This window comes from Triticum urartu, chromosome 4A (assembly GCF_056163025.1).
Source record: "Triticum urartu cultivar PI428250 chromosome 4A, HENAU_Tu73, whole genome shotgun sequence".
Taxonomy (NCBI): Eukaryota; Viridiplantae; Streptophyta; class Magnoliopsida; order Poales; family Poaceae; genus Triticum; species Triticum urartu.
The window spans coordinates 480,184,287-480,205,874 of record NC_141876.1 but is presented as its reverse complement, the minus strand read 5'-3'; the positions used below and the strand labels follow the sequence as shown (position 1 = coordinate 480,205,874).

At 39.8% G+C, this 21,588-nt stretch overlaps 1 protein-coding gene and 1 pseudogene across 2 annotated transcripts; one reads left to right on the top strand and one right to left on the bottom strand.

Moving 5' to 3' along the window:
- Positions 1 to 3,807: 3,807 nt before the first annotated feature.
- Positions 3,808 to 17,644, bottom strand: LOC125552198 (alpha-dioxygenase PIOX). 2 transcript variants are annotated; one of them, XM_048715682.2, is made up of 12 exons: positions 17,494 to 17,532; positions 13,835 to 13,936; positions 9,381 to 9,472; positions 8,262 to 8,522; positions 7,474 to 7,623; positions 6,873 to 7,006; positions 6,489 to 6,702; positions 6,177 to 6,322; positions 5,779 to 6,006; positions 5,212 to 5,414; positions 4,478 to 4,721; positions 3,808 to 4,173 (listed from the first exon to the last, which is right to left on the bottom strand). In XM_048715682.2, the coding sequence occupies exons 3-12, from the start codon at positions 9,468 to 9,470 to the stop codon at positions 3,990 to 3,992; spliced, it is 1,854 nt and encodes a 617-aa protein (XP_048571639.2). In that variant the 5' UTR covers positions 9,471 to 9,472; positions 13,835 to 13,936; positions 17,494 to 17,532; the 3' UTR covers positions 3,808 to 3,989. The 2 variants fall into 2 exon arrangements, with proteins under 2 accessions (XP_048571639.2, XP_048571638.2); XM_048715681.2 differs by lacking the exon at positions 13,835 to 13,936 and having other exon boundaries at positions 17,494 to 17,644.
- On the top strand, positions 16,762 to 19,660 carry LOC147976229 (uncharacterized; annotated as a pseudogene).
- Positions 19,661 to 21,588: the final 1,928 nt, after the last annotated feature.

Sequence of the window (21,588 nt, the reverse complement as noted above, 5' to 3'; positions counted from 1 at the left end):
GCCGTCTGCTGGCAGACAGCAAAGAGGTGGGCCGTTAAGTTTTTTTCCAAACGGGCGGGGGGTGGGGCCACCTCTCTTTGCCGTCTGTTGGCAGACGGCAAAGAGCTCGCGGACGGCAAAGAGCTTCTTTGCCGTCTGCCATTTCTTTGCCGTCTGCTTTTGGGTAGCTGATGGCAAAGAGCTTCTTTGCCGTCCGCTAGCTGATGGCAAAGAGCTGGCAGATGGCAAATGAGCTGATTCCAGTAGTGTTTAAAAGATTTGAGAACACTTGATGTATGTCTTCCCGTGCGTATCTGTGGTGACAATGGGATACCACGTGATTCACTTGATGTATGTTTTGGTGATAAACTTGCGGGTTCCGCCCATGAACCTATGCATAGGGGTTGGCACATGTTTTCGTCGTGATTCTCCGGTAGGAATTTTGGGGCACTCTTTGAGGTCCTTTGTGTTGGTTGAATAGATGAATCTGAGATTGTGTGAGGCATATTGTATAATCACACCCACGGATACTTGAGGTGACATTGGAGTATCTAGGTGACATTAGGGTTTTGGTTGATTTGTGTCTTAAGGTGTTATTCTAGTACGAACTCTAGGGCTGTTTGTGACACTTATAGGAATAGCCCAACGGATTGATTGGGAAGAATAACTTTGAGGTGGTTTCGTACCCTACCATAATATCTTCGTTTGCTCTCCGCTATTAGTGACTTTGGCGTGACTCTTTGTTGCATGTTGAGGGATAGTTATATGATCCAATTATGTTATTATTGTTGAGAGGACTTACACTAGTGAAAGTATGAACCCTCGGCCTTGTTTCCTAGCATTGCAATACCGTTTACGCTCACTTTTACCATTAGTTACCTTGCTGTTTTTATATTTTTAGATTACAAAAACCATTATCTACTATCCATATACCACTTGTATCACCATCTCTTCGCCGAACTAGTGCACCTATACAATTTACCATTGTATTGGGTGTGTTGGGGACACAAGAGACTCTTTGTTATTTGGTTGCAGGGTTGCTTGAGAGAGACCATCTTTATCCTACGCCTCCTACGGATTGATAAACCTTAAGTCATCCACTTGAGGGAAATTTGCTACTGTCCTACAAACCTCTGCACTTGGAGGCCCAACAACGTCTACAAGAAGAAGGTTGTGTAGTAGACATCATAGTAGAGAGAAGGCTCAGTCGCCGCCCCGCGCATCCACAACCTTCTGAAAGTGGCTTCATCTCGCAATGTGGTCAATAAACATGATATTCGCTTTAGAGCCATGGAAAAGCAGGAACATAATCTTCTGTCCTATTCTCCAAGATGGACAGGCCTTCATTATTTGAGACCACCCATGAATAAGTATCTTTTCACCTCCAAGGGGAATGCAGTAGGTCGACATAAACATCATGTTGTGACCAAGCGCAAGTCTGACCCGACCATGGTCAGGCATCTGTATAGGAACAATAGAACTGGGCAGTTTTTGTTTCAAGAAGATCACAACTGTAAAACTGTGTATAAGCAAGAGTTTATGAACAACATATATAACAGAAAACAGCCCGTACCATAAGTTTCTCGACATAGTTGGACCTATTCAATGAGTGCAGCAGTGGCACACATATCCCACGTGCCCTTTCACCATTGAAACGCCCCACAAGGACCTCAAGACGATCAATAAAGTGTAGGAACTTGTGGATGTTGTCCCAGTCAACTTCAGTGCCATCAGTAACAACCAAGTTCTTATAGAATAACAAACGAGTAGCCTACTTAACTCTGAAAAAACCTACACGTGCCACCAATTATAAGAAAATATTAGTTAGAAGTAGCAACTTCGTAAGAGATTCGTTGCTATTTCTAAAGTTAAATTGTGATAAGTTAGACAGAATAGGTGGATTAAGAAGTAATCGAGGCAACAAGCAAGAACCAGATACAAGACTAACATGGATAAACAATTGGAACGACATCGGGGTGGAAAATCACAGTGAAGATGAGACCAGGTTCTGCTTTCCATCAACATTCGTGCGCCAACTTTCAGTCCGTAACACTTGAGAAAGTTTATCCAAGTTTAGCCATAAAAAAGCAGCGATCTTCTTGGTTCATGAACCCAACTCGGAACTTATATCCATGGCTTGTCTTCACTGTGACCATTAAACTGGTGTATTCAGTTATGGCAAGGCCGAGCATCTTGAGTACATGTGTTCTAGCAGAGTAAGGAATGCACTGCAGGAAAAAAAATATGAGAACACAATGTATTCCCTATCCAAATCTAGAAATAATTTCCTCATTCATGTCAGTGTTGACCATGGTACTAGTACCTTTTATCCAAATATAGCAATCCAAATTACTAAATTAGTCGACAACATGTTCAAAAAAACCCACCCGGATAGAAAAGAGGATTCTACGAACGTACTGTGTGTGTTTTAAAATCCTGTGTTAGGATGAGAAGGAACAAGTGTGGCATCTCGCCGAGGGCGCAGAAACCTGTAGGTCCTCGCACTTCGGGCACTGCAAATGAAACACACTAGATTCAGTAGGAAGAAAAATGCATCAACTGCGGCGGCTGCCATCCTAGGATTACCCGCGACCAATGGACTTGGATTTATTGGGGATGGATGAAGAATTCGTACCTGGTTCTCCATGAGAAAACCCTATGCAATCGCCAAGAGGGGGTTTTCTCTGAACAAGCAGATGAGGGAGAAGGGGATTCAGACCCGGTGAAATATTGCCGCTTCGTCCATCCAACTTACAACTAAAGCTGGAAAGGTGTTTTCTTTGTGATTTAACGGCTCATTGGGCATTACTGCGGCACTACGACCGGGGTGTGTTTACCGTGCAGTTGTGCACTCTAATTTGGTGCATATGGCACGTGCACCCCTTTGCCGGATGCCCCACATATCAGCGAAAGGAAGTAGAAAGACAAGAGTAACTAGTTACACATAAATATATTTTTGACAGAGAGATACTCCCTCTGTAAAGAAATATAAAAATCTTTTATATCACAACTTTATATATAAGAAAAATCAAAGGGAATATATATAACATATATAATTATAAAAAACAGAGTTTTTTTAACATAGTATAGACGAGTTGGTGATGATGGTGTGCTTGCCATCCTGCAATACAGGTCGTCCAATTTATATCTGAAGGATAGGAAGGAAACTATGTCAATTTTGCAAACGGTACCCACACACCTCTTGACATTTGCAAATAAGGCCTTCCCTCGTTCATCCTTTTCTCTCACAAGATAAAATACTCATACAAATGCATCTTGATGTTATGTGCAACGCACATACATTATGGGGGTTTAGCTAATAATATAATACTCAGACAGGCTCACAGTTCTGGACTTTGGGCCACATGCCGGTGGGCCGACATGTTTGGGGGCCCATGTGTTCTACCTCAGCGCTTTTCATATTGCAAGCGATCGGCACGGCGCTGGTTTTAGATGCTGTCGCAAAGCGAATACACAAAATTGAATAAAGCACGACAGCTGTTAGAATGAAATCGAATGACAATTCTTAATCAGCAATCAGAGTTGCAATTCTATCAATGATATAGTCCATGAAACGGGGCAAAATTGGCCAAAATTGCGACTGGAGATTTATTTTATTATTTTACAGAAAAAGATGGTGATCAATCCCAATATTTCTTTAATTGGTATACGTAGATGTACAAGTATACACTGTAACCAAAACCAAAAGAAAGAAAAGAAAGATGTAATCAAAGAGAAGATTGAAGGAATATGTTTTATGGTCTCCTCCTACTTATTTCCCAGCCATACTTAATTACAATGAACAAATAATAATGTACAATAATGAAATGTAAACAAATAAGCATACCACTTGTGTCATGCAATAATGAATCCTATTACATATATTACACTGACATATTTAAGTATATTTATTTCACTGAACAAACACCATAATTTTGTAAACAAATAATACTTCATAGAACTTGCCGAATTGCATGCAGTACATATGACATGGCCCTTTTATTTTTGCACTAGTAGTCTGCATCCCACACAGAGAAAGCACTAGAGGACTTCATCCACTTGGCAGTAATTTCAGGGTAGTGCCGGTTGATCACATCTCGTAGGCCTTCAGTTGTTTTGACCCATTGCATCCCCTTCTTGGTGTATGTTTTCTCATTGAAATTGCTTGTAATAAATCGATCTGCTTCGAGCCTCCTGTTTATAGAGATGTGTTAAATTAATATTCATATCTTAACTGAGTAGTTATGATATCAAATTAGTACTTCCTCATTTGACTACTTCTTTTTTCTGGTAACATTCTGGATCTACCAGTAAAGCACCCATAATGGTCACATCGTTATGTTTTCTTGCCTTTTTGAACTTCGGTTTGGGTAAATTTTGAATCAGTGAAAATTAGCTTAAGCCACATTCTCAGTTGTTTCCTAATACATTTAACAAGGGCTTAAATCAAATTTGGTACTTTGTCTAGCATTCAATATCAGTTAAAACTAAATATCACCTTGATGCCATTAAAATGAAAATGTTGAATGCTGTTTCGCTTATGGCAAATCCCTTGATTTTTTTCTCTGCCATAAGACCAACAAGAAGATCCAATTTCTCTACATCATCTCCATATATTGCTCTTATGTCTTCAATTGCATCCTTGTCACTTGTCAGATCCTCCCAACTTTTTATTGGAATCAGAAATAGTCTCCTCCTGAACTCATTGTACCTTGGTACACTTCTCTCCCTGTCTCGGTATACTTTAATTTGGAGGAAAATAAAATGATATTAATCTCAGTGCAATCATTATCAAAGGCATTAGACACGGTAATCCTCTTTATTTAACTTGAAGAGTACAGTTTTTGCTTAACATTGTTGTTTATACTAGTATGCAACAATGTCCTTGTTTTTTAAATAAATGGTAGTTGTGATAGATTAGAGAGTGGTGCTAAGGTTACAAGATACAAGCATGATATATGTCTTGGTAAGAGAATCTTGTATTTTCAATCTGGTTAGTACAATAACAGTTTTGGAATTCTTGAAAACTAAAAAGTATGTTGTGATAAATTTCAACATAGTAGTTTAAGGTTACAAAATACTTGTTCTAGTACTTAATTTGTTGCCAGTATGAGTTATTTTAAATATTTTTATGCATTGGATTATTCTTGGTGGATCCTTGTACCAATTTGACATGGTGCAAAATCATGATCCTCTACTGATAGTGGTATAAATTGGGTCCAAATTTCATACCTTCTAGGGCAGCAAGGTCGATTCTGTCAGATCGATTGGTACCATCCAAATTTTGTGGTATAAGGTCCCTGAAGAAACTTGGGTAGTTCCATAGTTCAAGTGCACCACAAGCTTGATATCCCATTGATAATGTTTGTTTTTCAAACCCTATTTTTGATAGCTGGTCTTCCCCCTTGAGACCAACCAACTCTCCAATATCGATGCTACATTTTGACACAAGAAAGAAATGGTGTCAGTGTTTATGTCAGTTATACTAAAAATGTGCTAACCGAGCAGAAAACTTATTGTGACCAAGATTATACATTCTACTTTTTATTGTATAGTAAAGAAGCTAAAAAACATAATAATTCTAGCTGTTTGTGTCGAGTTCAGTGTCTAATGTCAGGTTCAGTAATCCATGATGTAAGAGTCGATATCTAATAGAAGAATGTCTTAATTTTTTTCCTCATTTCTTTATAACCTGTATCACTCTTTTTTGTCTGATCTAATGAAAGTTGTTAGTTTTCATTCCATCTTCTACATAAAAAATGTAGAGGAATGGATGCCAAACATAAATCGTGTACTCACTCTTCCAGGTACGGTGGGGAATTATTTGCAGCGGGTTGCCCGGTCGGATCCCTGAGCTTGAGAGTGCTTGGTATTAAGGAATGCATTCTGTAAACACTGGTAAACTCTTCAGTCAAAGAATAAGGTACGCCATGGTTGATCGGCTCCTTCAATCCCACAAGCCCACCTAATGCCGTTCCTCCTATGTGACCAAATGTATCTTTTATTTTCTTACCCAATAATCCATACCTTCACAAAACAATCAGAATATCAGGTAAAATTGTACACATTCTCACTAATTTAATTAATTTGAATTTGCAGATGTAAATAAAATTTCCACTTGGAAAAGTAATACCATCATCAGCGGATAATTTTTTTCTTTCGGTAAATATGATAAAATGAGATAAATATATCCTCACCAATTTGCACGCATTGCAGCTCTCATGGTTTTAGTCTTGAGAAGCTCGACAGTCCAATCAATAGTGTGAATCTTTGCAATGACAGCAGAAGTGACCAATTTGGCATACCGATATAATTCTTCATCTGATAGGATGGGCTGTTCTTCCTGAGATTAAAACAAAAATTGTAATGTTTTCTTCATATTTTCAGCATAAAGAAAACAAATCAATGTCTTGGTAAATAACAGCTTTATCGGTACGGTGGCAAGAAGTCAAGAGTAGCAAATTCTTCCTAAAAACTAAACAAATAGATAATAGTGATGCTTCTCTTACCTTTATTGCATCACAAACTGCATTGTGTTCCTTAACAAAAAGAGCTTGTAAGATCGAAACCCCAACCCAACCGTTGCGAACGTCGCCCGATAATGGCACACCATTCTCCTCATGCAAAAGAAGACCGTCATCTCCTATGACTAGTTTTCCATCAACATAAGTCCTGATATTTTTTGCCTCTTTCTCATTATTACCATATACTGCACTCCCATCCCTTGGTACATACAAACATAGAAATTGCAAAAAATTACGACATTTTCTGTACAAATGTGCATTGATTTATATATATTCATCGATCGTCTCTATTTTTTAAGTTCATTCTTTGTGCTTAAGAGAAATTTCTGATAAAGATCTTAACTTAAGAAAATCTTAAGCATTACTCACCACCAAGCTGTGCGGACATTGTAGTAACCACTCTGTATTCCATCAGAATTCGTAGGTTGTTCTTTTGTGGCATAGAACTTGAACGATTTGAGGGGGCACTCATTGGCCACATATTTTGGAGCTGTGATTTCAATCTGGAAGAAACCAAGAAAATTGAATTATATATCAACTAACAATTAGAGGTGGCAGAACCTGAGCCAACCCGAGAAATCTGCTCGACTCGACTTAAATCCGACCCGACATTTTCCAAAAAGTCAAATCGACCTGACTTGAACCAACCCGACCAGATCCAAAACTGACCCAATCCAAGATCAAATAGCATCCAATCCAACTCAAATCAATATACGATAAAAAAAGTTGATATTGAAATTGGTCCGACATGACCCGTCCATCCCCCAACCCGACCCAACTTGACCCGACATATTCTAGAAGGCCAAACTAACCCAACAAGTCCAACCCAAACCCAAACCCGACCCGCCCGCGTAATTTACCACATGTAACTACAATATATATTTCAAATTCTCAATGGAAGATGATTTTCTATTTTTAAGACTTCAACAAATTAAGGCTATCAAATTAAGGAATTAAATCAAGCATGCACCTGTTTGGTATCCTCCATATGATCCATCCAGTCATGAACCATGAACTGTATCCATGCAGCTGCTAGTATATTGAACTGTTTCCCTGTGTCCTTGTATTCTCTCCTGGCTAACAGCTTTGTTGCCACAACAAATGGATCTGGGCTCATCAACTGCATCGATAAATAACATTTAATTACTTTATGCATAATCTGATGATTCAAAAGCATACCTCGGATTTCCACCTGTTAACAGTATGATATAATTAAAAGAAAATTGTTTTGTTTTTAAATTAACAAGCACACATTAGCTCTTATTTTTAATATTGACAAAACTCGTGTATTTTTTTTGAGTTTCAACGTTAATTCATTCATTTACTTATTTGAAGCTTGCAGAACGAACTACAAACAAAAAGTTTCATCAAAAGGAGTTTTATTAGTCTTGAAGTCAAAGTGTCAAACTAAATATTAAATAAGAAATAAAAATAAAACACTTTTTGGTGATCTTTACTCCTTTAATTGGCTTCTTAGACTTTAATTTCAGGTTTATTCTTCATTAACTAAATTCAGTATGTATAGTATCTAATTTTCTACTGAACAAAATAATAGGGATGCAAATTGAAATCAGCAGATAAGAAGAGCACATCTAAAGCATGCATATATATACAACAAGAATTACCAAAATAAAAGGGAAATAAGTGCTTAACTAATTTACATTAAGTTATTAACTTGTATTGTTAAAACTTAATTAGAAATTTGGAATTTTGTAAGAAAATTACTAGATTTTTTGTAAAGAGTGTATAATTAAGTACCTCATCCTGTTGATCAACTGGCTTCATGTTTCTCCCAAAAAAGGTGTATTGGCTACCAGCCTTAGCATTATGGGGGTCGTTGTACTTGCCATCTCCGATGCGGTACGGGAACTCCTTGGGGTCAAACAGAGCACCATGAGAACTCCCAACAGCTAGCAGGTTGTATTTTTCAAGGAGGGTCCGGCGGGTGTTCAGGTAGAGTAAACCGATCGGAACAGGCATCTTGTGCCACAAGTTTCTCTTGTCAAATGCATGAATAAACTACATGAAATTAAGAAAAATTAATACATTGGAAATTTAATTAGGTATGCATATGTAAATTAAATACTTCAACTAATGAGGAATATCAATTGAATAGTTAATAAGGTGGTACACAAGCATGATAAAGCCTAAGTATATATGCGTGCTTCTAATGGCCATATTTATGAACATGATTTGTTAGTTACCACCATATGCATGAAAAAATAATACATATTGGCATGCATACTCATTTGAAAATATACTTCATTATAACAGATTTCCCTAATTAAATGGTGCATCAAACTTAATTTAGCGCAATTTTTGAGATATTAAAATGAATATATATATATATATATATATATATTCAAATGAATAGATACTAATTTAAAACAGATCAAACAATTAAAATGCGGCATCAATAGCTCCAAATATAATTCAACTTTTAGTTGCGTTAGAATTCACACACACACACACACATACACACACACACACACTTTTAGTTGCGTTGTATATATAAGATCAAATAAAGAAATGTTTACAAATTTTATTTATGATAAATTATTCTAGTATAAAAAATACTTCATAAATGCCAAGATGTAATTAATTATGTGCTCATCTATATATGTATGCATCCTCTCTAATTAACACCCTTATCTTGCTATAAAATAAAACGCTGACCACATCAATAACATGCATACTGATTAATTTTCATACATAGCATAATATTTACGATCATACATTAATATATAACCACTACCTGATATCTTGAAGGAATATGTATGTATGTATGTATGTATGTATGTAACTGTATGCAGTATGTACATCAAATAAATAATTGATATATATATTACTCTTAAACATTAATTAATTAAAACGTACTAGAAAGCCAATCTTGTCACCGAAAGACATCTTAGAGAAAACATCACGGAGGTCCGGATGAACACGAGGCTTGAAGAGACCTGAACCCATGGCTACATGCAAACAAATTAAATGAATGTATGATCTTGAATATGAGGACTTACGAAGAAGTAACAATAATATATTCTTTGGAAGTTACAACAATCAATAAGGTGTAGTACTATATTTATAATAGAAAAGGCATGCATATCAACCCATTCTCAGTATGTTCTGATATTCAGGCCCTGTTTAGTTCGCAAAGTTTTTTCATCACTACAGTGACTTCGAATGTTTGGACACTAATTAGGAGTATTAAATGTGGATTACTGACAAAACCCATTCCATAACCCCCGGGTGCTTTTGCGAGACCTTTCTAGTGAGCCTAATTAAGCCTAGATTAGACAATGTGGTGCTACAGTAAACTGTCTCTAATGACGAATTAATTAGGCTTCATAGAAAGGTCTCGTGATTTGCAGTCCATCCGTGTAATTTGTTTTATAATTAGATCATGTTTAGTCCTCCTAAATAGCATCCGAAAAGTGATACAGTGAACTTTGCAAACAAAGTTTGCAATCTAAACACAGCCTCAATGACACGTGCATGATTGATTTGCTGCGTACTATATATGCGTTTAAATAAAAAAAGGATATGATGTGTAGGTGTAGCTGCTCAGAACCGATAATTTTATGGTAGGTGTAGCCGCTCAGAACCGATAATTTTACGGGAGCTGATACAGTGATACCATTGTCCTCCCTCCGTCCCTAAATGATGATCATCGTTGGTTTCCATGCCACAAGTTTGACCGACATTTGTATCTCTGAATAAATTTATTAAAAAACTAGATCCAAATATCTATCTAATGATGTTAATTTTGTACTATAAATAGTAATATATTTTTATATATATTTAGTCAAAGTTGTTTATCGGGAAGTGAAAACGACAGTTATTTAGGGACGGAGGGAGTAGTTCCCATTGTTGATACAGATGATTTGACCAGGCAAATTCGTTCTACATTCCTGAGTTGTACATGTAAATGCGACGAAAATTGTTTATTATGCATGTAAAACCAATTTGTCGAGCTTAATAAAGAACATTAAACAACTTGCATACTAAGCATTTTGCCGGCATAAAAAGACATCTAGTAACATGCATTTTACAACACCGTGCATACTAAATAAATTTGGGTGCATAATAAATATTTTGACCAAGTAAATAAAAGGTCGGCGGGTACAGCTTTCCTGATTATTTTGACAAGTAAATATTTTGGGCCCAAAACCAATGGCGAAAGTGAAACCACGTGAGAGCAACGTTGTAATCTGCTGTTTAATCTCTCCCTAATAATAATAATAATCTTTATATTTACCTACTAATAAACCGCCTATTGCTTCTGGTCGTACGTCATAAAAATTGCCTTTAAATTTGACAAAAATTACTCACGAATGCCACCCGTAAGTGGCAAAAATGATTCGTTTTTCTTAAGAGTCTCCAGCCGTCGCGCATGATTCATATAAAAAATCCCACCACAAGTAACTCTGGCACAAGCAGCCTACTGGCTAGAGTCGTACTCTTCTACTCGGGAGACCCGATCCTGATTTCTTTCTTTTTCTGCCTTTTCTCCTTTTATTAATTCTGTTCGTCATCCCCTTACTTCGCTCTTCGCACCTATTTTTTTTCTGCGCGGCCAACATCAGGTTTTCCCGTCCCGATCTGCTCGTGCTGGTCTTCTCTCTCTCTCTCTCTCTCTCTCTCTCTCTCTCTCTCTCTATATATATATATATATATATATATATATATATATATATATATATATATATATCGAGCAAGGTTCCTACCTGGCGCAGCACGGATTCCTTCTCTCGGTTGTCGCTGCGGCGCTCCCCCTTCAATATGGTCGGATCGACGCCAATGATCCCATCTAACCACATCAAGTAGCAGTCATGCGCCCCCAGGCAGCCCCTTCACCGGAAGCACCCCCAGCCCCCCCCCCTCCAACTCCGTCCTCCTGCTGGCGCCCAAGTACCGTCCGAAATTGCTCCGCCCAAAGCCCGTGACGCACGCCGAAATTTGCGGCCGTCTGCCCGTGCTATGATTTCTGGATATGATGCATTGATGCTAGATGGTGCCATAGTTTGTTTTCTTTACTCTTCATTGTTTTTGGATCATGGTGTGCTCATGTTGATTTGCAGCCCAGTTGATAGTCCGTACGACGGAGGTTAGTTGGTCTAACTATATTTACTAGCTATTTTAATTAATAACGTTATAGAATCTTTGCTGAACTCCCTTTGTGTTGGTTCTTCTTGAAGTGAAGAATTGACGTCTAGACTTGGCATAATTCAGTTCCTGGATGAAAAAATTTACATGTCCTTTTAGTCTGAAAATCATAGTGGGCCTTGGAGCATGATGCAGAAAATTGTAGGTATGCCCTGCACTTCCCATACATGAAGGCAAATGATTTCTTTTTGGATGCCACTGTCGTCCGGCACATGGTGTTTATCAGTGAGTAAATGGTACAAAGTTCGAATTATCAGTTTACGTTCGTCCTGATGGATCGATAGCTTCGTCGCGGTCATCAGGAGAAATATCACCAATCTAGCGGACGGCCAAACCGAGCGGTCGATACAGGAAACCAGCCCCTGCCATTCCCCATCTCTGTATTTGTGTTAGGCCCAGCTCAATGTAGAGGAAGAGGAGGAGGCCAGAAAGAATGAAGCTACAAGGCAGAAGGCTTTTAATCTGAAGGCATGGTTCAGTAAGTTGGACGAGCTGCTGACAAACTATTTTGAATTTCCACTTGAAACGATGCATCAGATCGTAGAGTATGTTGGCTATGTCTCTCGGTGTGTACTGAACAACTTTTTTCTTATTACATCTTGGTTGTTGGCATTGGTGGTGTTCTCTTCTGGTTCAACAGAAAGTTGTTGAAGTGAAAGATGAAGAGGAACCTGTGGAAGAGCTAAAGACAGGATCGGACGTGGTAGAAAGAAGAAAGCAAAGCCTAAATGGTATAATGATGTGAATTCAGATTTCATATGTTATCTTCCCTGCTTCATGAATATGATAGCATGGTTGTCATCCAGATAATGCACGCGCCTTTATTTGTCATATACTACCAATGCACTGTAGTTTGATGTGTAATTTGTATTAACTGCTCAATGGGCATTCCTTAAATAATTAGAGGGAGACTGCTTGATATCTTATTGTTTCAAACAATTCTGATGAAGCGCTCAACCCGCGACTGAGTACTGCCACGCTCAGCCACGTGTCCAGGATGCGGAAGCTGTGACGCTTGCTGGAAAGCTGGTCAAGTAGGCCCCGACTGTAAGTGTTAGCTGATTGATACTGCACATCACACTATTTCCAGGAAACAAGTCGATTTGCAACAATTTCCAATCATTAGTTGGACATTTGTCGACGAAAATAAATGATGCTTTCTATATTGAGTTTGTATATACGACCTCACCACTGTTTAGCTGCCTTATGAGATCCAATTTATATTTTTCAGTTTCTACACCAAAGTGCTTCATTTATATGTATTACTGTAGAGACACGGGAAATTGTTGTTGCTCATGCAACCCTAAACTTCAGTTAAATGTTTGTAATTTCACTATCGTTTTTTTTCTGGATTGTACTACTTTTCAGGTTTCAGTGTCTAAATCTTCAGTACAAAACAGTGTCTGAGAGTATATGCCATTAAGAGGATTATTGCCGCCAATATAAACTTTTTGCTTTGTCCCTCCAAATTTCCAGTTTTCTTCTAGAGTTGAACGTGTTGTTGGTAGTTTGCCTTCATAGAGTTTTCGTAGCAACTGTGACAGAATATATTGTTATCAAATCTGTAACTATTTATAACCACAATAGTAAATTCCACCAAGAGCTCGAGCGAGCAGACTGTCACTGGGCCATATATCCTCATTTTGCTCCATCAAGTTTCGTTGGATATTTCTCTCAATTTAACTGAGAAAAAACAAACATCTACTGAGTATTTCAATTTTCTAAAAGTAATAAAATTAGTGGGAAGCTTAGAAAATTTGCTTTTGCTGTCTTTGTACATTCATGTCATAATGTCACTTTCATCATGGATAATCTCTGTCCATCTTTCCAGTGAAATAATGTGTTTTGAAGTACAAGTGACTAAACCATGGTGATTGTTTTTTGCTTGAGCAATGAGAAGTCACCAAGATCCACATTAGATGTAACAATTTATATTATATGTAGCTTTCTTGCTTATCGATTATATACGAAAATGTAGTTTTCGATGCCAGTCATTTCATTTCTTTACCCGTGCTTTGGCCTGTCGTTGCTGGGTTCCCAGGTTGATTTGTTTTATTTTATTCTTGCAGATGTAGAGTATGATTTCCCTGATGTTTTATAAACTGGTTTCAAGCACGTTGTGCAGGATTTAGCTATACATTTTGGTGTAAGGTGGGATCACTAACTTGTGTTCTTCGCTGAGCATTGAAAACCTGGGAATTTCTGACTGTGCTAACTTAAACTATGGTATTCATGGAGAACATCCCTGGTAATCTCGGAATCGTTACCTGCACAGTAGAACATCAATTATTTGACGATAAAAGTTAGTTCAATTCAGTTATTCCAGTCAGCTAGCTAATGTGGTTCTTGCAAATAGCAGTGACAGCACCATACCACATTTCTTTCATAGTGGGGTTACATCTGAGGGCTAAGGCAACAGATATTTATTCTCTCTCTAGATGTTGTATCAGGAAGAAGCTTACTAACAAGGATCAAAAGAAAACATCAGTCACGCCTAATTGTGAAGAAGAGTACGCCAATAGAGTTATTTGGGTTGTATAAGAAGAATACCGGCCAGTTCAGGTCGAGGCTAGACAATTGTTGCTTAACTGGGTTCAAGTTAGCTCAGTTTTTCCGACAAGATTTAGTTTTTTCGTCTGGTGTTTATTCTCGAGACATTTTATATAATTATAAATACCAAGCAAGCAGTCCCTTTGATCACAGCGAGACAGTTCACTTAGTAAGCAATGCAATCTAAGGACATATATTTGAGGTTCTAGATAATTTTTGTGGGCCATAGATTGTATGTTGTCAGTGAGATGTGACGAGGTGGGAAATATATGCTTTGCATGGAAATGACATTACTTTGCACATGCCACTTATTTTAACGCGTGAACAATCATTTTGTGTAAATAACTAAATATACAGTTCGCCAGTGTTCAAAATTGCAATTAAAATTTCATTCACTGCACAGGGAATCTTTTTTGTGTAAAAAATATAAATTTCATCAGGCCGATTTATCGCAATAGGGGGTCAGAACTAAAATTATGTCATATCAGTTGGGTTAATCGGTGAGGCAGATTTATCAGTCTGTCAAGTGATTTATCAGGCATGTATTATAAATTGGTCTGGTCCCTCTAGGCAAAAACATCAAAATTTATGGCAAAATTCCTCCACCTCGGTCGCTAAGTTGCTGATACAACACTTGAGCGAGCATCATAGTCATGACTCTCGCCAACTACAGCAAACAAACACCTCCCGGAATTTGACTTTACCGATCAGTGGTGGCAAGCACGGAGGAGCCGTTTGGGAAGCGAGCCGAAGAAGTTGATGTAGAGCTTGCAAGGCAAATACGTTGACAGGGTGGATCGGCGCACGGCGCGGCTGCTCACGCGATGCCAAGCCGGAGGTTGTTTCAAATCCGTCCAGGCTTTGCCCTCATCCACGCCAGCACCATCTAGATTAATATGGATGTGGTGTCTTTATTGGATTAAAGAAATGTGATATTTTTCTTTTCCCATTCCAACGCACGAGCATGTTTACTAGTAATAATAACAAAGCACGGATTGATTTTGTCGGGTTCACCATCATCCTTTTTTTTACTTCTTCCATACATGGTCTCTTTGGCCGATTCCTACGAGGTGGTACTATTCCCGAGAAGAGACCGCCTGCCTAGCCGTATGGCTCGCAAGCCAGCATGGGCTTGAGCCCATTTAATTTATCGCCTGACGCCAGCATGGGCCATAGCCCATTTAATTTATCGCCTGAGAACTGTTCCTCGCTAAAATATGCTCGTGTGTGTAGCTTGCATCGATCAATTCGTCCATTAAATAATACCACCTCGGTCTCTTAGCTCTGTCTAGACCAATTCATATATGTTTCTGAAACTTTCACTGACGTGGGAGCTGGCTGCTGACTGAATTTGAATACAAGATGTGATGATGGCCGATGGCTGCATGGGCCAAAGAAAGGATGGATAGACGAGATGTGATGTTCTCACGGGACCAATGAGGACGGATTTCTAGACACGATGTGATTTGATGGATGGTTGGCTGCATGGCCCATTAAATATGTGATCTTGCAAGATAAGAGATCGTCTGGTCAGGACCAAGGAGGCAAATCAAATATCTCTTCATCTCAAGAGAAGAGAGGTCTGCTCGAGGACAAGAGGAGGGGATCGGGTGTGTGTGTGTGTCTTCTTCTCGGGATCAGCTTGGCGTGTGCTGCGAGTCCCTCATTCAATACCCAAGAGGGTCAAGTTTATGTTATTCATCATGTTATAAAAATATCATTTTCTACTTTTTAGTGCACCATATTTTTTATGCATGAATTGTGATATAGAGGTTATCTGTTTTGACAGTACATGAAAATCATAGCATGTACGTTTCACTTTTGCTTCAGACTGTAGTACTTTTTCAAATATTTGCATATGCTAAGAAAAAAGTGAATAACTACAGGAAGCAAAATGTGAGTTCTGCTTATTACTCAACACCGCTTTGGGGAATTTAAGAATGTCAGACAAGCCGCGTTGGCACTCTGTCAGAGTTGAGGAAGACGTGGCCCATATACAGTATACACAAATAATCATATTTAGCGTTGTTCACCCGAATCAGCTGACTATCCATGTCCTGAACTATGCGCCGCAACGAACCTTATTTTTAATTGAATCATATTTCCTATGTACATGTCTGCTATGGTTATTAAGGTGCTAGATCTTCTTTTCTCCCGTTACAACGCACGGCCTTTTTTTTAGTTACTCTTATATTTTGAAACCACGTGAGAGTAACGTTGCAATTTGGAGTATGTCCGTCGCTCTCTGGGTTTGCTCTTTCTCCTGGTCCAACGCAAAGAAAAGATGCTATCCCAAAAGGAATCTAAGGCAGAAACGACAACAAAGAGCCACTTTTTTTTTAGCATAACAAAGAGCCACTTGGTTTGGCGGGCCGGACGAACCCACCCGTGTGCTTCTTATATCTTAGCTTATCCCATCTCATCACTCGTTTCTCTCTTCAAAAAAGAAGAATCTCATCACTCGTCCGTCCTTCATCCTATCCTTATCCTCAACTCTCTCTCTCTCTCAAACTATTTGTCTCTCCTCTCCGTCTCTCTCTCCATGAGCCAGGCCTGGCGCGGCGGCGGGCCGTGCTCGACCCCAGCCGGCCTGGCGGTAGGGGGGAGACGGGCCGACCTCGAGCTCGGCGAGCACCTCCAGTCCCTGGCCATGAAGGTATCCGACCCCTAGGCCCTGCCTCGTTTGGGTCGCAGCCACACAGCGGGATAGCTAGATAGCCCCATCAGGAGTACAGTCCGGCGTCATCGATGTGGTTGCCATGCATGCCAAGAGGCAATCCACACTGGCCTTTGGGAGCCCAAGGAAGAACTACGGGTAGGTTTGGTTTGCTGTCGCTGCCCTGCCAAAGACATAGGCCGGCCAAATCTTGGCGATCGATTTGGCTGCCCAGGAATCGGCCGGCGCAGACCTAAAAAATGAAGGAAATTGACGGGTATGCAAACACGAACCTTGTGTCTGGTCAACGGCCAAATTTTGGTATGGCTGTCGCAGACACTCATCCAAACACGCACTACATAACAGTTCGTCGATCAAAAAGACGAGAAAGTCACTGGAGAATGAAATAGCACATAATGGAATCGATTGCAAAAATCACAAGAAGAATTGCTTGGCGCATCAGTCCCACTGCAGCACTTTCTATGGTGGTCTGGCTGCCTGTTGTTGTCCATGCATCTCCTCGTTCGCTCTACGGGCACGTTTGGTTCTATGCCACGATTGCCCAAGCAAGGAAACAAGAATTCAAGAAACGATGTGAACAGCAAGGCTACTACTTACCTCTAGAAGGAAAACCTGGAGATGTGCTGAGCTCTCAGAATCCCCGCACGGCTGAAGAAAAGAGGCTCAACCCATGCTGGGTGCACGCCGCTATATATCATCGATTGAAGGTTGGCTGGACCTACGACTCCAATATTAATATTGATGAAAAAGGAAAACAATTGATGTGACATGTGACTGACCGATTGGCATGTCTTTATGTTTAATGAAAACCTGCAGTGATTTTCTAGGGTCTGCAACATCCTATCCAAAACTATAATGAAAACCTAAACAGTATATTCATTCATAAAATTTGTAGGATCCAATTTTGTAAGATCTAATCATAATTTTTTTTAAAAAATTATACCATATCCGTCCGAATTTATCTATCTCTTTGATGAGTTGTGAATGAAATCCTTTTAGATGCTGAGTTGACCTAGAAAAACTGATCCATCGGTTTCCAGGCCAGGCTGGCATCATAAAAAAATGGAGTAGGAAGGAGGCATGAAGAGCGTATATAGTCTTTGCACATGTACGACTACCTTGGCGACATACGACATAGGAGACGCAGAGGCTCATTCGTTCAGCACCATAATAAAATCTATACGAGCACAAGAATTGGAGGGCCCAAGAAACACATCTCCGACCAATTAATCAGAGGATGCTAGCTGGCACACGGCTTCAAGGGTCCACAGACAAACAGGAAGAAACCGCAAACCACCCTCTACCCACTTGGGGACCCCTATATTGTATGCATCCACATTTATCTATCTCTTTGATGAGTTGTGTATGAAATCCTTTTAGAGGCTTAGTTGACCTAGGAAAAAATGACACAATAAAAGAATAGACTAGGAAGGAGGCAGCACATGCAACCTTTAGTCTCTGCACATGTATAGGCCCCTTTGGCAGGGCTCCGGCTCCTGCTCCACCTGAAGCTCTATCAAACAGTTTGCTTAAAAATGACTCCATCTTGAAGCACTAGAGGAGCGAGAGTTGTTTTACATGGAAAAGCCGGAGCATAAAAAAGTGGCTCCTCTGACTCCTCCCATTTTAGGAGCCAGAGCTCTATCAAATGGGGCCTATGACTACCTCATGAAAACCTCGACGTATAGCTATAAATTAATAGGAGGAAGGATGCAGGAAGCACACATATAATGCAACATGCACATGTATGACTACCTCCTCGAGACTTCGACGTATACCTATAAATTATTAGGAGGAAGGAGGCAGGAAGCACACATATAATGTAACACACACATGTATGACTACCTCCTCGAGACTTCGACATATACCTATAAATTAATAGGAGCATGCAAAACACACGGAGGCTGATTCATTCAGCACCGATCATTGATTAGACTAGAACATTCAGCAACCGCGCCCTCTCACAACTTTAATAATATAAACAAATATGCATTTCAAAAGAGATAGGGCCAAACAGTTATGTGACTGTACAATCTAAAATTAACGGTAGTGCTGGCTGCAGCAGCAAGCCGGCAACCAGCACGATATCCATTGTCCAATAGCTGTCTCAACATGCACCGAGTGATGCCGAACCTCATGATGAGGATGACACCAGGATACACAAGATTTATACACATTTGATGAATTTCTAGCTGAGCAAGAATTATTAGAAGAACTACAACATGGAATGGTTGCATAATTGAAGGCTGACTTTGAAGTGCTTGAACAAGGGAGGAGACACAACAGTGGACCAAGGAGATATTTGTCCAAGCCTCGTGAAGAAGCCAATCAGCTTCTTATGGATGATTATTTCACGCATAATCCTGTCTACAATTCCTACAATCTTTCGTAGAAGGTTTAGGATGAGGAGGTCTCTGTTTCTGTGCATTGTTGATGCCCTCGGTGAGTGGTCTCCATTTTTTACATTAAGATTGGATGCTACTAATCGCCCTGGGTTATCGCCATTCCAAAAGTGCACTACTGTCGTAAGGCAGTTAGCAAATGGGAGCCCTGCAGACTAGATAGATTAGTATATTAAGATTGGTGAAAGTACTGCAGTAGAGTGTTTGAAGTTATACGTGGAGGGAGTGGTTGCAGTATTTCGGGCGAAGTATTTGAGGCGACCTATAATACAAGATGTTGAACGCTTAATGGAGATCGGTGAGCTTCATGGGTACGGTGCCCTGGCATGCTAGGGAGTATTGACTGTATGCATTGGCACTAAGAAAAATATCCTTATGCATGGAAGGGGATGTATACCCATGACGATCACCGTGTACCTACAATCATTCTAGGGCAGTTGCTTCCCACGATCGTTGGATATGGCACACCTTTTTTGGTGTTGCTGGATCCAACAACGATATCAACGTGCTCAATCAATCAAACTGAGAGGAGAAGCTCCTAAGGTCGACTAATCTATCAATGGAAGACAATATATAGGGTACACGATATCAAAGTGCCTTGTGCCTGCCTGGTAGTACCAGTCAACCTAACAAAAATGAGTGGCATGCACTACCGAAAACCGGCTCTTTGTCGTGTGCCTGGGGCTTTGCCGTGTGCTTTCTATCGGGCACACGACAAAGAGCCACTTTGCCGTGTGCCACGACAAAAACACATGGCAAAAATTTGGCACACGGTAAAGTAACAAAAAATATTCTATTCTCACCTTGAAACTTTTTCTACTCTCCACATACAACATGTGGTACTCCATGTTAAAATTTGGTACATTTTTGTTTTTTATTCCCATATTTACCTAATTAATTGCATTTCAAGTAGTCAACTTTGAACTACAAGTGATTCAAATAATAGAATTAAATGAGTGGAAAAATGATATCCATGTTAAAATTTGGTACATTTTTGTTTTTGTTTCCCATATTTACATAGTTTGAGGCCTTACCCGTGAAATGAAAAGAAATTTCCAACATCTTGTCTGAATGAATTTTTTTTAAAGCAAATGATGTCTAAAAATCATGAGATGTGCCAACATCTCATGATATCATATGTAGAGGCCGTGGTAAAAAAATTAGTGGGTTTCGAACATTTTGTCACATACGATGCTTACAAACGGTTAGGTTTGGAGTGAAAGTGATGGCCGAAATTGGGTTTGACTTCGATTTTTTTATATCCAATACACAACATAAATGGTTTCATGTGAAAATTTAGTAATTTTTGGGAACCATGTGATTATTCTAATGAAGAGAAGAAGAAAAGGAAGAAATTTCAAAAAAACTTTGTTGTGGGTTGTTTCTTAGGCACACGGCAAACCCAAGCCGGCCGACCCATTCAGTCTGTCGCCCCCTCCAAAGCCTATCTATATAAGCCCCCACCCCCTCCCCATCCCTTCCTGCCGGCGCCCCTCCCCCATGGCTGTCGGAAGCCCGCCCGTAGTCATGTGGGGGTGCCAGATCTGGAGTTCGATGGCGTGTCCGGGGTGTTGCCCCGGTTTGATTCGTTCAACGATAATGGTTTCGTCTTTGGCGAGCCACTTTGGAGGTCCGCAAAGCTGCATATCACTGATGGAGCCGCGTCGAGCTCAGGTGTGATGGTGATCAGTCATTTCTTTTCTTTTTTTGGTGGCTGCTGTGGTGGTGCTCAGAGGTTTCCTCAGTCTTGTTTATAATTTTACTTCTTGGCTGGTGTTCCTTTGTGTAAAGGCTAGCGTTTTGCTATGTATTTAGTTTTGCCAGGTCGCTGTGTATGTGATTTGTGCTATGATCTTTATAATATAAATGAGACATGTATTATCATGAAAAATAAATAGTTAAAGTGGGACCTGGCGCGGGATTCCTGAACGAGATGTTTTGGCCTGCCTCAACTGGAAGTAACGTGCATGCGGGCAGGGCAATGTCGACAGCGCCACGCGATCTGATGGGAGCCAATCCAAACGAACGCCCCTGGTAGCAGTCAACGCCGAATAATTGGCAGGGCGTCCCGCGGCTGCATTCGAAGTTTTCGATCGTCGGTGGACCTACTTGGTGCTGGCCGCTATAAAGCATCACCATCTTCACATTTTTTTTTCGACATCAATCATCATCTTCACATGTTTCACGGAATAGTCCTGCGAAGGCGAAGGGCCGGCGGTATCTGGATCATAAGTTCTCGACTTTTCGACGATGAAAGTGATATTGGCGCTCCTCTTTTTGTTCAGTTTCA

Coding starts and splice junctions, on each gene's coding strand:
- LOC125552198 (XM_048715681.2), bottom strand. CDS start 9,470: ATGGGTTCAGGTCTCTTCAAGCCTCGTGTTCATCCGGACCTCCGTGAT. Junction 7,007..7,473: donor ATATGGAGGATACCAAACAG/GTGCATGCTTGA, acceptor GGTTTCTTCCAG/ATTGAAATCACAGCTCCAAA. Junction 4,722..5,211: donor CGACCTTGCTGCCCTAGAAG/GTATGAAATTTG, acceptor TCCAAATTAAAG/TATACCGAGACAGGGAGAGA.